General features: G+C 44.6%; 1 protein-coding gene across 2 annotated transcripts in view; it reads right to left on the bottom strand.

Annotated features, from left to right (window-relative positions):
- The window catches only part of RHOT2 (ras homolog family member T2), a 332445-nt gene that overhangs the window by 85276 nt on the left and 230934 nt on the right, over positions 1-16235 (bottom strand). For both annotated transcript variants that reach the window (XM_085628143.1, XM_085628144.1), the window contains exons 12-14: positions 16137-16221; positions 15550-15695; positions 15359-15459 (exon numbers count right to left, since the gene is read on the bottom strand). In XM_085628143.1, coding sequence (XP_085484269.1) covers positions 15359-15459; positions 15550-15695; positions 16137-16221 — 332 coding nt within the window. The remainder of the gene's footprint in view (positions 1-15358; positions 15460-15549; positions 15696-16136; positions 16222-16235) is intronic.

Raw genomic sequence — 16235 nt, 5'->3', positions numbered from 1 at the left:
AGTTACAAGCATATAACAAATGTTTTCTCCAGCATTGGATCTTTCATCGATTCTAATGCTGAATAAGAATAACCAGCGGTACATCAAGTTCCGAAAAAGCAGCAGGCAGGATCAAATTCAATTAAACAGGGTGCTTAGAACTGCTTGTCACGCTATGATTTGGCTGCTTCATTCAAATCTAGGCACGAGTACTGAACGTGTGCCTGCTTGTCCACGTAGCTGCGTGGCAGATCTCCGGGAGTGGTTTTCCAGCATACAGCAGCAGCGGCAGACAAGCTTTTTGGGGAATGCCCCTTGCTCGGTCTTGAAGCAGGTGCTTAGCATTACTGTGACAGAAAGTGATTAAGGCAGGCAGCCAGCAGACAGTGCCCGCTTAGACAGCGCTGACCTCCTGGCTGGATGTCCCAAAAAGACAAATAGCAAATCAGAAGTACACTTGTCCCTTGTTTTGTCTTAATGCACCAGTGTACATCCAATACATGTAAAGCTCCCTCTGCTGATGTAGTTGGACTTAAAAAGAAAGAGCGAAGAATGATAGACCAGTTCAGATGGAAGTTCAAAGAAATATTTGACATGAAGAGAGGAGAAATGGGCCCTTTTCCCCTGCTCATGCCCCCAGTATCCTGTGATACAGGAAGTCTAACAAGATTGTAGGTCCGTTCCCCTGATCACAGGTAAGGCCCTGATCCTGTGAAAGTGCTAGCTATTAAGAGATAGAGGGGGGTACGGACAAAGGACAAATCTGTGTAATTGCAGTGAGAAAATGCTTGCATGTCGTTGCAATGTACAGAAAAAACATTACTTTCAATATCAAATAGTGTAGAGATTGAATTTGTTGTTTTTCTGGGTTGCTCTTTGAAGTCATACAAAAAGCACAGATTCCACTGACGACATTGGGAGGTCGAACGCCTTGAATGCTCGTTCCGATAATGGATGGAACCAGGCAATGTCACTTTGTGGAAGGTCTTGTTGAGGCTGTGTTTTTTACCCTCATTCAGCAGAATGAAGTACCTCCATTTTTCTTTGTCCTGGTGATCACCATCATCCTTTTGCTCGTCGTCGAAGACCTCACATTCCCCTCCTTGTTTGGGTCTATACCGGATCTCTATCAGGCAAGTCTTTGTCACCTGTATCGCTGGATATGGAAGAACTGGTTGCTATGCTGGAGGAGGCATATGTAGATCATGTGGAGGTGGTATCTGAGGTACTTTGAGCTAGGGCTGAGATGGTGTGGAATATGTTGCTAAAACGGCCCTGCTACAACCCACATAGAGAATAATAATTGTGCGGATGCAGGATCAACCTTTGAAAAGTTTCCGTCATGTGCTGTAGGGTGGCCATGAAGGTGACCAGAACTGCATCATCAAAGGTTCCCTTGAAATGATGCCTTGGCTCGTAGGGGCATACAAAATGCCTTCTGCAACCTTCAGAGGGTTGACCCTAGGGTGCATACTTGTCATGTCCTTGCAGTTGTAAGTCTGTATTCCTCTGTTCTCCTGACTTATCATAGTTACCTCACTCATACTGAGTTGTGTGTAGTGCACACTCCGATATACTGGGCTCTCAAGACATTTGAGGCCTCCTCTAGGTCATCAAAATACACTCGCAGTTCCGAATCCAGAATCTACATTGGTAACAGGGAGAAGGCGTTCAATGGCAAATGCAAGGATGCTAGAGGAACCTGCACAGATGGTAGAAAAGTCAAATCTGCTCTCGTTAACAAGCTTGTCAACTGTATCATTGTTGGGACTATATACACGCAAACTCTGGTAGAACCTAATTAAGCTCTGTAAATCACCACCGGATAAACCCGCTTGTTATCAATTGTATACATTTTTAAAGAGCTTTCTAAAGTTGTTTTAAAATCCATGATGACAAAGTTTTAAAAATTATAAATATTTAAAGTTGATATTATAAACTATTACCTTTAAGTACAACCTGCCTTTTCAAATGATCTATTTAAGCTTTGGGAAACCTATTGGATGAATTCATCCGTTAACAACCATATAAATATCTAATGAATTTTATTTTAAATAGGTCGCAAAAAATATGATGAAATGTTTTAACCTTTGAAATGCTTAAAGTTGATGCTATGGTTGTCATTATAAATGTTTTAAACCTATGTTTGTGAATTTGTTGACCTCAGTTGAGGTCTATGTCAAATTTAAAATAAACTTTTTGAACTTTTTAAACTTTTGGTAGATGAGGTAATAGTCATCACCATGGTAGACACCAATGTAGATGTGGTCATCATGGGTGATTCCGAAGGACTAGTTGATGGGACTGTACTCATCAGGGTCGTCAACGAGGTTCAAAAGACAGGTGAGACTGTCAGTGGAAAGATTGTTGACAGTGTTGTAGTCAATGGGGTCTCCTTAGCCACTGATTGGTTGGTCTTTGATGGTATACTTGATTTCTTCTGTGCGGGTGTGGACATCACCACTGACTGGTTCTTTGTCGTCAATGGTTTGGTCTTCGTTGACAATGGTAGACACAAGCACTGACAAGATGCCAGCAGAGCTAGATTGTAATGCCATTTTGTACAGAAGCTGGTCCTCTGCCTTTTGTCAGTGCCTTTTTGGATGAAGGCTTTGTTTTGTGTGCCCTTTGTAGGGTTGGTTGTAGGTGATTTAGTGATGAACTGAAGGAGCCCCACATGCTGCTGTTTTGCAGCATCTTCGCTGAAGTACGTGGAGGACCATCTTGCACAGAATCATCCCAGATCCCTTTGGAGAGGGACCTTTTCTTCTTTTCAAAACATATAAGACAAGCCTCCTCTTTCTATCCTTTAAAGTTTTAGAAGGGAATATATTGCAGATGTCACACAGTCAGAAGGTCAACAGGAAGGATAACAACAATAAATGCACTGACTGTTCAAGTCATCTGAATAAACCTTCATTGACCTACACTCTGAGCAGCATTCAAAATGAGATCTCTTCGCTTGCTCGGCCACGGTGGCAGCTGGTGATGCCCCTCTAGGCAAGTTAGATTATAAGAAACCAAGAAACGACTCGCAGTTAGCTGAAGTAGTACCTAGGCCTGGCTAAAATTCGGGGAAGACCAAGTAAAAGTCTGCAACCAGGTAAAGTAAGGTTTCAGATAGTAAAGAGCAGAGCTCTTTCCAGGGACTCTCTCACACAAGACGTACAATAGAAATCTGAACTATGGTTGCCTCGAGGGGCAGTTGAGAGCTCAGTACTTACACTTCATCAACTAAAGTTTGGGTTTTGCTTCAAATGAGGTGGATGTGCTACTAAACAAACCATGTTGTTGAGTCTGTTTATTGCCAGACAACAAGGAATGATTTAAGCATATTAAACAATGAAAGATTTAATACCACTTTCCAAGTAGCAGACGATATTCTATCAATCACTGACAATGGTGATCCATGACTCTTGATAAACATAATCTACCAAGTTACTACCTAAGCTGTTACCACATCTGCTTCCATGCAACCACGCGAGTGAAGCCATAGATACCAGTTTCCTCTGCATTTTATATATGGAGTAGGACACTGTTTCCTCCAGTGCACCCTCGTTTCTAGGTACATGTTAACCCAAGCAAAGCCTATTCTCTAGGCTGCTCTTCAGAACAGAAACTCTAACAACTAGATTGTGAATTGGAGGATCAGCTTTTGCCGTCCCCTCAGTAGCATTTTGTAACTCACTCCTTGCTCGCATACGAAACCTTCACAACTATTTAGCAAAGCACTAAATGACTATTTATTTCCAGCTACCTGAGACTCAAGATGTGATCACCACAGACTGATATGCCCCACCAGTACATAAACAGTACAGATTAGAAAAGTGGGCCCCTGGTGAAGACACAGTTAGTCATGATCTATCAAACTACCAACAGAATTGAGCTTACCAGACGCTGCCTACAATGGGTGCACATCTGATCCTCACTCATTTCACCTACTCTCACAAACACTTGTAAATACGACAAACACATCATAAGCCTGATTATTGCTGCATCCCTGCTATGCTCATGCTTCCCAGCCTCGACTTCTTCTGCCACGTGCACATGTTGGATTATCCTTCTAACCTAATCAGCAATATAACCAGGATACCTCAGTAGAGCTCATCAAAGATCACATTCACCTTCACACAGGCTGTATCCAATAACACTCCACTCGTCCACTCTAGCATGCTCCCGCATGCCTCAGCTATTGAGATAATGCTGATATGGGCTTGCACGTGTGGCAGTGTCCGGCTATACAAATGCAAGGACAAGTGGAGCCGGACATATACATAGTGCAAGTGAGAAACACCCACTTTTATCCTCAATGATTCCAAGCAGAATCTCTGAATGATATAATCCAAAGACACTTAACACAGCACTTTGTCTGCTGGAAAGACATCTCTTAAATATATTCCACGGACATGTTCCCTGTATTTTGAACTCATCTTCAGATGGAGGTTGAGATTAACATTACTTTAGGTTATATTGAACAACTTCGTGTGTTGGTAAGCACAAACAAGAAACTAAGAAAACAAACATGCAGAGTAATGTGAAGTGGGATAGAAATGCTTCCCTTGTTGATGGCCTTGGTTTACACCAAACAGCTGCAAGATACAACAGAGCTTAGCATAACTGCTACCACTGAGACAGAACACCCACCAGGTGAAAAGTGAATGATTTTTGTAAAGATTAAGATCTGCCAAGGGAATATTCATCCGAATATTAAAAGCAACTACAGAGGGAAAAGGTGAGCTGCAAAGTTTAAGTGGCAGCCCTTTGCATTTCCACTCGAAGTTTGAGAGACCTACCGTTTTCTCTGCTGTGTTGGAGCCCTGGCAGAGATGGCTTTAGCGGTCTGACAGACCTCAAGTAATCCATAGAGCCACTGTGCTCAATTGTTGGTTGCTATGTCATTCATCACCTATATGGCCATTTCATTATGTAGCAATGACATGCAACTACTTAGGAAGAAGTTTCCTCTTTTCTTTGTTTTATGCAGTTGTGTTGGAAAAACATGTTCAGGAATACACTGCACCGGTCTTTGATAAGAGACAATCACAAGATGTGCTGTTAAGGTCAACAATTCTTCAGCCCAATTTTCAACTGTACCTGTGAGTCTAAAGAGGAGTCAGAGGCAAACAGAGAAGGCTACAAGACGAAAGCCTGGCCTCGGGTGTGTGGCAGAAGTCTTGACAGGCTGTTACTTCAAAGGCTAACAGGGTGGGCCCTTGTCAGTCACATGTCAAGCATGACTCGGTCACATGTTCGGTGCCCCTTTGACAGAACTATATGCTAACCACACCTGTGAGCAGCTGGTAGGACATAGGCAGATGTAGAGTCGCGAACACCTCCTACTGGCCTTAGGGCTTAGACAACGTAAATCACATGTCAGACAAATATTGGAAAGTACAGCAGAGGAACTGCAGACTAGAGAAAGTCTTATGTCAACTTTGAAAGACAATTAGGGCTGTGAAAAGGTCAGGCACTTGTCAGGGGCCTCTCTCAGAAGTCAGTAAATTTGAGGCATATTTCTAGTAGGCAGAGAGAGCTGAGGCAAGCCAGTCATATGTCAAAAGCAATATGCATGCTGAAAGGCTAGTAGGACCGAGCACTACAGTGCCAGATGCAAGAAGGCCACACCTCACTGAAGCTCTGCAAGGCCAGGGTCTGGGCGAAGATTGCAGGTGGTGCAACCCGGTCAGGACTGACTCAAACACCAGCCGACGGTGGGAAACGGCATATGAGACTGACGGCAATGCCAGCTGAGCTGGAGGAGTGTTGCTCAATGGTTAGAGCGGCAGACCCTGAAGCAGAGTTCTGGCCAGGGACCAGGGTTCGATTTCCGCCTCGGCGGGGCTCGGGCTCAATTTCCTCGGACCTGTCTATTCTCGCCTCGGTGCCTATTCTAATCACGGGCCCCACGCTGCAACTCTGGGCAATAGCTTGCTTAGCCTCCACACCAGCCCCAACAGCGCTAAGGATCCTGGCTTCACCCTCGGGGTGCCCAGGAGTGGACACTTCACAGGGAAAGCCAGGAGGGGTTCCACAGCGGTATGAGTATCAGCGCCAGGAAACCGCAAAGGCGACACGGCAAGGTGGCCGTCTGGTGACAGTGCGCTCTATAAGTACCTCGACATTTACAATGCAATATCCCTAACCTCCCAGGTGATCCCACAAGAAGGCTATCCACATCATAACAATCAGGGCCTGCATGTGCCCCACACGTTGGGTGCCTGATAGGGCCCCATAACATGTTCTACAGGCCAATCCTTCATAGTATAAAGCAACAAGCATATGCGGGGGCAAGGGAGAGCGGCAAGTGGGAAATGAACAAGGCTATGTTGGATTTAGGGCGTTTTCTGGTGCTGAAGTGCTGCACAACCACATGTGAGCTGCAAATTAACAGCAGCTGGTAATGGAAAGGTCGACCAGCTTGAGCAGATGATGACCACATATCCACCAAGCTGCTCCTCGCCCCCAGAGCCACTCCATTTACGATAGACCACTCGAGCCCTGGGTACCAAACATATAAATATACAGTTGCGATAGCTACGTGGTGGCACTGGCAAACTACAGCCACAGACACCAATTAACACAACGCAATGGGCAAAGCAGATAACAGTCCAGGCTGACTGACATTCAAGACAAAACCTGCCACTAAATCGCTGGGCCCAGATTTTAAAATTGAACAACCGATTCGCCTGGCTGCCGGCGCTATAGAGGTGGACCCAGAGATGAAATCCCTCTTGCAAGCAATGCAGCAAAGCCTCTTGTCAATTGACGGGAAAAATAACTTCTTGAACCATCACATTACACTATGGCCACCAAAATAGAAAAATTGCCTGTTGTAGTAACAATTCATTATGAAGATCCTGCTGCAACAATCTGTATATTTTAGGACTCCCCGAGATGGCGGACACAGGTAAAAAAAACTATGGTGAGAACATGCTAACGCCCCTCTTTGGATGCGAAAATTTGTCACACTTCCTGGTGGTGGAATAGGCGCATCGCTCCGTCTCGGACACGCCACCTCCTGGAGTACCTGGACACCCCATTATAGCCGGACGCTGACTTGGTGTGGGCGCCATGTTTGCAAGCAGGGCTCGAGTCGGGGGTACACAAGGGTGGACGGCGTCTGCCCACTATTGTCACAGGGTGGACGGCGTCCACCCTGCCAAGAAGTTGGGCCCCACTACAAAATATGCTGAATTCGTCCCGGTGTTATTTGCAAAAACCGGGACACATTCAGCAGCGCCTGCACGTTGTTGTCTGCTTTCGATCGCAACAACGTGCAGGCGGGGAAGGGGTTTTTCAAGTTCTGACTCCTGCTGGGCCCAGAACAAAGGCCAGTCAGGAGCCTCACACTTAAAGGCAAATGCAGAAGAGGGGAAACAAAGGCTCACACCTTGTTAACACTTCACACATACTTAAGATAGGCAGCTTTTCAATTTGTTCAGTCCCTGTGTACAAGATATGCACGCTGTAAGAATGTCAGATGCATTGGTCTTAGCCTGCATTTACTCAAAATAAATGTAATTTATATAGTGCTTACTACACCTGAGGAGGCGTTGAAATAATTTAAGTACCACTATTTTTTCTTTTAAAGCACTACGGGTAGAGGAAGTTTGCGCTGACAAAAAAAAGGCAACATTGTTTTATGCATAGCTTTTAAAAGTGTGAATCTTCTGCCTCAATCAGGAGGGTTTGCGTGTCTACCCGAAATGTGCTCCAATGCACTCATGATAGACCTGCTAAACATATATGTGAGGGCTCATGATCTGATGTCACTTCTTATGATGCCACTTATCGTGATGTTGCGCGCCGTGGTGTCACACTCCACGATGTGACTAACCATGATGTCATGCGCTGTGATGACACTTGCATTCTGATTAACTCGGTTAGTCCCTCCCACTTCTTTTTTAGGACGTGTGCCCTGTTTGCAAGTATATTATAGTTTTCAAAGCACCTGTTGCCATGTTCCTTGCCTCCAGCAATTTTCAGGCATCAATAAAAATGTCACGATAACTCCGGTGATTAATGTTCTTCCTAGAGAGACCGGAGTTTGGTCTAGTGGAAGTTTTGGCTCACTGTAAGGTAGCCCAGAGGGTTAATATGCCTGCTGCAAAGAACGCATACCATGCAGTTCACAAAGTGCAGATAATTTAAATATGTCAGTGGGTTATTGCTTGTGTCAGAGAGATCCTTTTGTTACTTTCAGTTTATAAATTAAAATTGTAATCTATAACAGTGAGCTGTTATCAAAAAGATGCATGCACACTGCAAGGTATATATTAGAGCTCTATGTTATTTTGCCCAGTCTTTCATTATCCTAATCCAAATAAAAGGGTTCATTTGGGTAGAAATCAATTCTTATTAATAAAGAGAATGCTTAACAATGATGTTACATTTTAATTTCTGAATTTGTGCTTTTCCAGACCAAGGACTCTTAAACTATACTGCTTACCAGTATGGATGAAGTGACACCTACACCTTGTGCTTTGCCACCTCACACTGGTATAAGTGGTGTTATAAAACGAAACGAATCTGAGTGAGAGTGGTTATTGAGACTTGACGGGCATTATTAAATGTTGGTAGAAGGGGCAGATTCTCCATTAAGGCTCTAGAGCTACACCATCCTGAAATTATTTCCTTCGCATTCCTTTACAAATATTAAAAAGATTGATTTATAGAGAGATATGATCGTATCTCTAAACAAATTAATGTATTTAAGTCTGGGCTGTGTGTCCAAGGTTGCCTGTCCCGCCTCCCGAGACGGAAGCCATCAGTACATCAACTTTCTGAACTGGAACGCATGAGGCAGGGCTTACTGTTCTAAAGCCCTTCATATTGAATCATTGCCATTGAAGTCTATGGCAGTATTTTCTTTATGCCAGTGACACTGTCAGCGTATTGGTTTGGGGCGTTGACGTCTCCCTCCCTGCATGAGAGCGGCCATCTGTTATTCACATTGATAGATCCCACCCTTTCCCATTTGTCACACGTAGGAGTGGATGCAAACACAGGTACATGTGTGTTTTGGTGCCTTCTCCTCGGTAATGGTAAGTGTTTGAATGCTAATCTTCTATTATGTATTTTGTTCTGAGACCCCTCGCTACGCGAACCTCCCTCACTGTGACACTCATGGCCCTGGCTGCACGTCCCTGGCCCCATTAGAAGTGGAGCTGCAGTATTTGTTCCCCTGTGAAATGGATGCAAAGGATGAGCAAGCCAGTGCTCTTGTTCCCTTGTTTAGTTGATACAAATATCCGAGTCAATGGCAAAGATGAGATATGTGCTTATAAAAGACAGTTATCTGCTGTATGACATAAAAACTGGCCCGTTCTTAATGCCTTAACAACATTAATGCCAAAAACATGGATTGATTTATGAACAATGAGTGTTAAAACGTTACAGCAATGCATGTCAGTGATTTAGTTCCTCTCTTATTTCACGTTTTACTTAATCTTGCCTCTATCGAGAGTTAGCTATATAATCATATAGTTTCTGTCTGTATTTTTTCCTTGCATACTTTGAGCTGTTCAGGTGTTTATGAGGGGCTTTGATTGAGAGCTCTGACGCGGACCCTGAAGCCAACACAAAGGGCCTGTCAGTGGGTTGGCCTCTCTGCAGAGCACACAGAACAATGGTCATGTATTCCAGTTGTTATTGCAATTTTGTGAAAATCTGTGTGAAGGGGGTGCACAGATGGCAAAATATTTACAGGGCAAAAGCAAAAGTAAAATAAATTGCTTAAATGTGAGTGAGTGCAGTGAGTGTTTAGACATGGTGAAGTGAGGGAGAAGCAAGGAAGTGCATTTGGGGAAGAGTGAAAAGAAGGTGCTGGGGCTGCACAGGTGCTATCATCTACAGGTGTGGCACACGTACTCTAGAGGAGAGGACCAGTGGGTTGACACAATGTGGGCAGGGGGGAGGGTTTGTCCAAGGAAAATATGCACAGCAGACACAATAGCCTACAACATCATATTTTAGGTAATGATGGCTCTTACCACACTGACGTGGAACACCAAGGGGCTTAAATTCCCCTCCAAACGATAAAAACTATGGAAATACTTCATAGACCAGAGACACAATGTAGCCGCCCTAAATGAAGCGCATATAAAAAGATCAGAAGAACCCTGGCTCAGACACAGAGCCTATCCTATCGTATATAGATCGTCAGAGCCGACTAAACATAATGGTGTGGCCCTATTTTTCCATAGGTCCTTGAAATTTCAACCATAGGGTAGCATAACAGACAAAGAGGGTAGGAAAGTCATGGTCAAGGGTCAGTTATATGGCCGACTGTGCTCATTTACCTCGGACTATGCACCTAACTCTAATCAAGCAGCTTTCCTGACCTCGGTGCTATCACTGCTCGGCCGGTCACTGAGGGAGAAACCTACCTGATGAGAGACTTTAATCTCACATGGGAACCCTGCCTAGACAGCACACAACCTCAGAGGGCAACCTCAAGTAACTTCACCAAAACACGGGTGTTCACTTCAATGGGTTTACTAGATGAGTGGCGCACACTCTGCCCCACAACTAGAGATGATACCTTTTTTCTCACACACATCCGACATATTCTAGGATTGATCACATCTTTGTGAGTAAGAACCTAGCCCCTTCCCTACAGTCTACTTCCACACACCCGATCACCATGTCTGATCACGCACTGGTCACATCAACTCCAGCCTGGGAGACCGCACCACCAAAATATAAAAGATCATTTTTCCCAGTAACACGAACACTGCGAGATGAGCTACGGAAAGCTATTAAGGACTATTTCCTTCTGAATGACCCCAAAGACATTTCCCCAACTACTAACTGGGACGCCTACAAGGCAGTGTTCCGGGGCCAGTGCATAACTCTTCACGCGGCCTTAAATAAACAAAGGACACAGGAGAGACTGACTTTGATCCAGAAACAGAACTTATAGAGGCAGAGCTGGCTCATAAGACGAGCCCAGTCCTTAGCCTACAAAGGACAGTGACAGCAATAAGGGTAAAGCTAAATGCCATATAAAATAATAGGGTTGAACTTACCCTTTTACGACTAAAACGCAGAGTCTATGAGAAGGGAAACAAAGTAGGCACACACCTAGCCAAACAGCTAAGGCTCAAAAGGGAACGGGGATATATAGAAGACATAACACTACATTGGGGAGGAAGGGGGGGGGGGGCAGTGTGATCCAGGATCCAGAAAAAATCTGAGTTTATACATAACTCTACGAGACAGATAGGGAGGTGGCGCTCTCGAGGGTGTCGAAGACACAAAATGAGTCACTGAGGAAACCAATAGATGCAGAAGAGGTCAGCCAGGCCATAGCAAGACTAAAACCACATAAATCCCCGGGTACAGATGGACTGACATCCAATTTCTATAAAACATTAGGGGCAGAATTAATCCCGCAACTGGTGAACTTATACAACTCGTTCTCAGAGCTGGGGACAGTGACTACATCTATGGGGAGGCTGTTATCTCAGTTATGAACAAGCCAGAGAAAGATCCTAACTTGTGTAGCTCATACTGCCCAATAGTGCTCCTCAACCTAGATGCCAAGATATACACGAAAATCTTAGCCAGCAGATTGGAAAAACTAATGCCTGAACTGATGCACTTGGATCAATCGGGGTTTATCTAGGGCCGACAAACTCAAGATAGTCTCCGAAGGATCTTCCACCTGGTTGAGAAGGTAAATAAAAAAAATCAATTCTGGCGGTTGTGTTGGCGCTGGACGCCGAAAAGGCCTTCGACCGCGTGGACTGGCCCTACCAATTCCGCACCCTGAAGAAATATGGATTTTATGATCAATTCATAGCTATGATCAAACCTAATTTCACGTGTCCGAGTGCTCGGGTATTAGTCAATGGGGTGAGTTCCGAAACCTTTTCATTAGAAAGAGGGACCCATCAGGGATGTCCCCTGTCTCCATTACTATTTGCCCTTAGTGTTGAACCATTAGCGGCGAGAATACAATTGCCACCCAATGTTCAGGTCATCAGATTTGGGGCAGATGAGCACAAAAATATCCCTGTTTGAGGATGACATGCCGCTCTCAGTGACAGACCCCGAGTCCTCTCTTAAGGCGGTGATGGGGGAATTGGGGCACTTTGAACGGGTAGTAGGCCTAAAGGTGAACCTAACAAAATCGTACCTGCTGAATCTCACATTGCCGCAGAGAGAAATGGAATCTCTGGTCACCTCCAGTCCCCTTCAGTGGGCAAAAAAGGAAATTACAAACTTAGGAATAAAAATTACCTTTAAACTCAAGGAACTCTACAAAGCAAACTATCCTCCATTTCAACACCAGCTATAGATGGATCTCCGCAGATGGACTCCCTTGTACCTATCCTGGATAGGTCGTATTGAGGCGATTAAGATAATGGCATTGCCTAGACTCCTATATCTTTTCCATGGCCTTCTAATAGAGATGGAGAGGGGATTCTTCGCCAACCTAAAATCCATGATCACCCACTTCATATGGCAAGGACGTAGACAGCTCTGTCTCCCAAAAAATAAGGGAGGGGGTCTGGTCTTACCAGAGATGTCCCTATACTACAAAGCAGCTCAATTAAGGGTGATCATGGAATGGTCGGCCCAAGACTCGGACAAGCACTGGCTACAAATGGATAGGGCAGTGGCAGTATCAGTTTATTCCTAAGGAATTGACCTAGGAAATTGACAGGGGGCGGGGATCTTTGGAAGAGACAGAAATGTATTTTTACCTACTGAAGCAATTACATGTACATTGTTCCTCAGTGTAGGGCCATGTGCAGTAATGCAAATTCTTGATGTTTTACTATTGGTTAACATACAGGGTATTTAAGGTATGATTGTGTGATAGAAGTGAGATCACTTCTTTCTGATTTTTGTTATGGACAAAGCCATTAAGTGTTCTGTTGGGGTCAGTGCCTGAACGGATGATTTCGTTCTCACATTCTTTACTAATAATGCATGTTTCTCAACATTTTTGCAAGCCATTATATGGTCATTGTTTATTGCAAATTATAAATTATTTCAGAAAATAAAATGTGTATGGTATAACCATACATTACATTTATTTTTAGTAAAGTATATCGTTATTGATCTTTGTGGAAAGTGAATGCATTCATTTAAAGCTGAAAGGTTCATTTGAGGTACTTGTAGAGAAGATGTTCGCAAACTTTAGTAAACACAAGTAATAGCACTTGTGAGGTGTGGTGGGTTGATTACCACCAGAGAAATAACCCCGGGGTCAGTAAATGGTCACTGATTTGCAATTGAATTTCTCTCATATCTCCGTGACTCGTAAAAAATATAGGGAAGCTCCCCGACAACCCTTCCTATTTATGTGTCAGAAAAGGTCGCAATAACCCTTTTCCAAGGCAGCGTTAGCACACTACAGTGACACACACAGGAGGACGTTGCAGTGGCAGACAGGGAGGGCTACAGTTGTAAAGTAGTCACTCACATAGCTCAATGCAAGCACTGAAGTGGAGGCGGGAGAATACATTGAAAGAGCAAATAGGATTAGGTGATAGATAAATAATCCACATGACTGAGGAATGATGTGATTAACAAAGTCTCACACCAATGGCTAAGAAGGGCTGATTGAAGAAATCCTATGGTTGAAAAGCGTGGGCCCAAAGCCCACCCTATTTATATTGTCACTACTAGTCAATTTGACATATGTGCTGTCAAAACCTAGACTTAGAAACGGGTAGTGGTTAGGTAGAGCCCGCATTCTCATCTTTACGGACCAGAATGAATAATAGCTGCACGGCCGACCATAGCCCAAGATGCCCTCGAAATGCTCAATTTACATATTTCAGCTATTGTTATGCTTACTTTGTAGCCAATTTAAATGTAGGTCTACTGCGTTTCCTTCATGTTGCACCACAAATACCGATTAAACACAAGCTGTGCTTCTACAATAACAAATTCAACATAAACCACTGAATATATTTTGCCACCTTGCTATATTAAAGCCATTAAGTCCCGTTCCCTAGTGCCTCTCCAATCCTCGCTTCTGACGTCAGTGAAGGGTGGTCAGCTGCTGAGATATGTGGCCCAGTGACTTTATTTACGGAAGTGATTAACATACTGAAGAGTGAAATGTGATTATTTGTTAATGCAATAAAATGAATTTTTTTAACTCAATTATCTAAAACAAAGAAACATCGGACTTTGTGTTCACACCTTCCTGTGCCACTCTCTGGGGGTGCCCTGCCACCAGCAGTCTTCTCTCTTTTTCTCATCCACCAAAAACCTTTCCAGATGGCACATACCCGGGATACACTGAAAGAGTTGGAAAACCTGTGGGTGGGTGGCGGTGGAATGGAGAAACCCCTGATAAATCACATATTGTCCTTACTATAAAGTGAATCACCACAGTTCTTTCTCGAAATGGTATCTGAGGCCCCGGGTGATGACGTTGGGTGCCCAGGAGGACACGATAGTGTCAGTTTGAAATTGGAATGCGAACCTGGGTATCTAGCTCCACTGTTTGTTACCTTGTCATCATTTAGCACACAATGTGGGAAGGCTAGCCCTCTTGAGGGTGGTCATCAAGGAAGGGTTGGGCTAACCAGATGGGAAACACCGGGTTGGCAGAGGACCACAAGTTACCTTGAGGAGCACATGGATGGAAGGAAGTCGGTCTTTGGGACAGCACACCATTTTTCTGAAATCTCCTAAACCTTCCTTTCCTTAACATGTAAGGACTCACTTGCTACCCTAACTTGCACCGGCATGGTATGAACACGTTCCAAACTTTCCGCACCCTAGAATCGCGAGCTGATCCGTTACCCGAGACCGCTCTTCAACCGATCCTGCTATTTTAGCGTTATCCGTGCGATCCAAGTTCCCGCCGTTCCCTCAGCGGGTCCTTCTCCTCGAGTGACTTCGTACTGAGGTCCTTTTGACATATACATTTACTCCCGTACAGCCCTGATGAGTCACAACAGCTACACGTTGTGACGAAACACGTGTCGGCTGATCAATTTCTTTTGTACATTGAACTGAAATTTTTTCATTAAAAGGAATCTTGCACACAACACGCCTGATGTCGGCCGTTGTTTATCCATTATTAAGAATCTGTCTGACTCCTTCTGGCATTTATTGAATACATACAGAACCAGCTAATTATCCATACGTGTGCACAGGACTTCATTTTCAGTTTTTGTTGTAGGTCTTGACCTACGCATTGCAGGGGTAATTTCATTGGGTTTGTCCCCCCTGACCTAGTGGCACCGGACACCTTTGTTCACTTGACTAAACCACGTACACGCTTGAGCGCCAAGCTTCCTCCAAACAATCAAACCCTTACCACTGTCAACACGTTCCAAACTGCTTTGAGCTTCCTGTCCATCACTGCACCAAATACTACCACCCACCAGCTCAAGCAACCTACCTGTAATGGCTTGAGTTTGAGAGTCCTGCTCCGTGAGAATGGGGTACCCCAGGTAGCCTAGGTGTTCCAGACAGCGATGAACATCTACATATGCCACCAGTCTAGAAAGCAAAGGAGAAGGGTATTATAGCACGAAGACCGCACACCTCCAACCAGGCTGTGGGTGGGAGACAGCATGCAAGAGCACTTACGTCCACTTGCACAGATAAGCATGCAGAGAAAGGAGGCCACTCTCCGAGATGCACACCGTGTTGGGCAGCTCCGGACCCCAGGGAGTGTACGGGAAAACACTGAAGAGGCTCTGGAGTTCTGAGGGAGACAGGGCACCATCCTGGTCCTAGAAAGAGAAAAAGATGGCTCTGAAGAAAGAGATGAGGTGGGATGTAGAAGTAGTGATAGTGTGGTTTATAGCGACATTGTCGAGAACCCGACAGGTTATTAACCCTCTAAGGGAGATTGCTCCTGCTTTCCCTCAAACGCTAACATCCTTCTAGAGGCACCAACAGGTCAAGCACTTTCCTAACTTTAAAGAAGGATCAGCAGCCTGTGGAAGGCCAGTTTGAAGCTAGCTAGTACAGGAGACACAAGGGCTGGTAGAGACAAGGAATAAAGGTGACAGGGACAAAGAATGGTGAGCGGCGTGTAGACAGATGATAAAAATGGAAAGCGCAAGCATGGACAAGGCAACAATAAGGAAAGAGGACACAAGCAAGAGAGGGGCAAACTATTTATAGGTCTAGCAATAGGAACCCCTGCTCCATTGCCCACCTTTACTTACTTGGTCGTACTTCTCAAAGACCCTCTGTAAGAACTGATAACCAAAGTGATTAAACTCGGTAGAGCAGTCATGGGGCACCCGGATCCTGCAGGAGGAGGA

Source organism: Triturus cristatus, chromosome 10 (genome assembly GCF_964204655.1).
Source record: "Triturus cristatus chromosome 10, aTriCri1.1, whole genome shotgun sequence".
In the NCBI taxonomy this organism is placed as follows: domain Eukaryota; kingdom Metazoa; phylum Chordata; class Amphibia; order Caudata; family Salamandridae; genus Triturus; species Triturus cristatus.
This window is presented reverse-complemented; position numbering and strand designations above follow the sequence as displayed.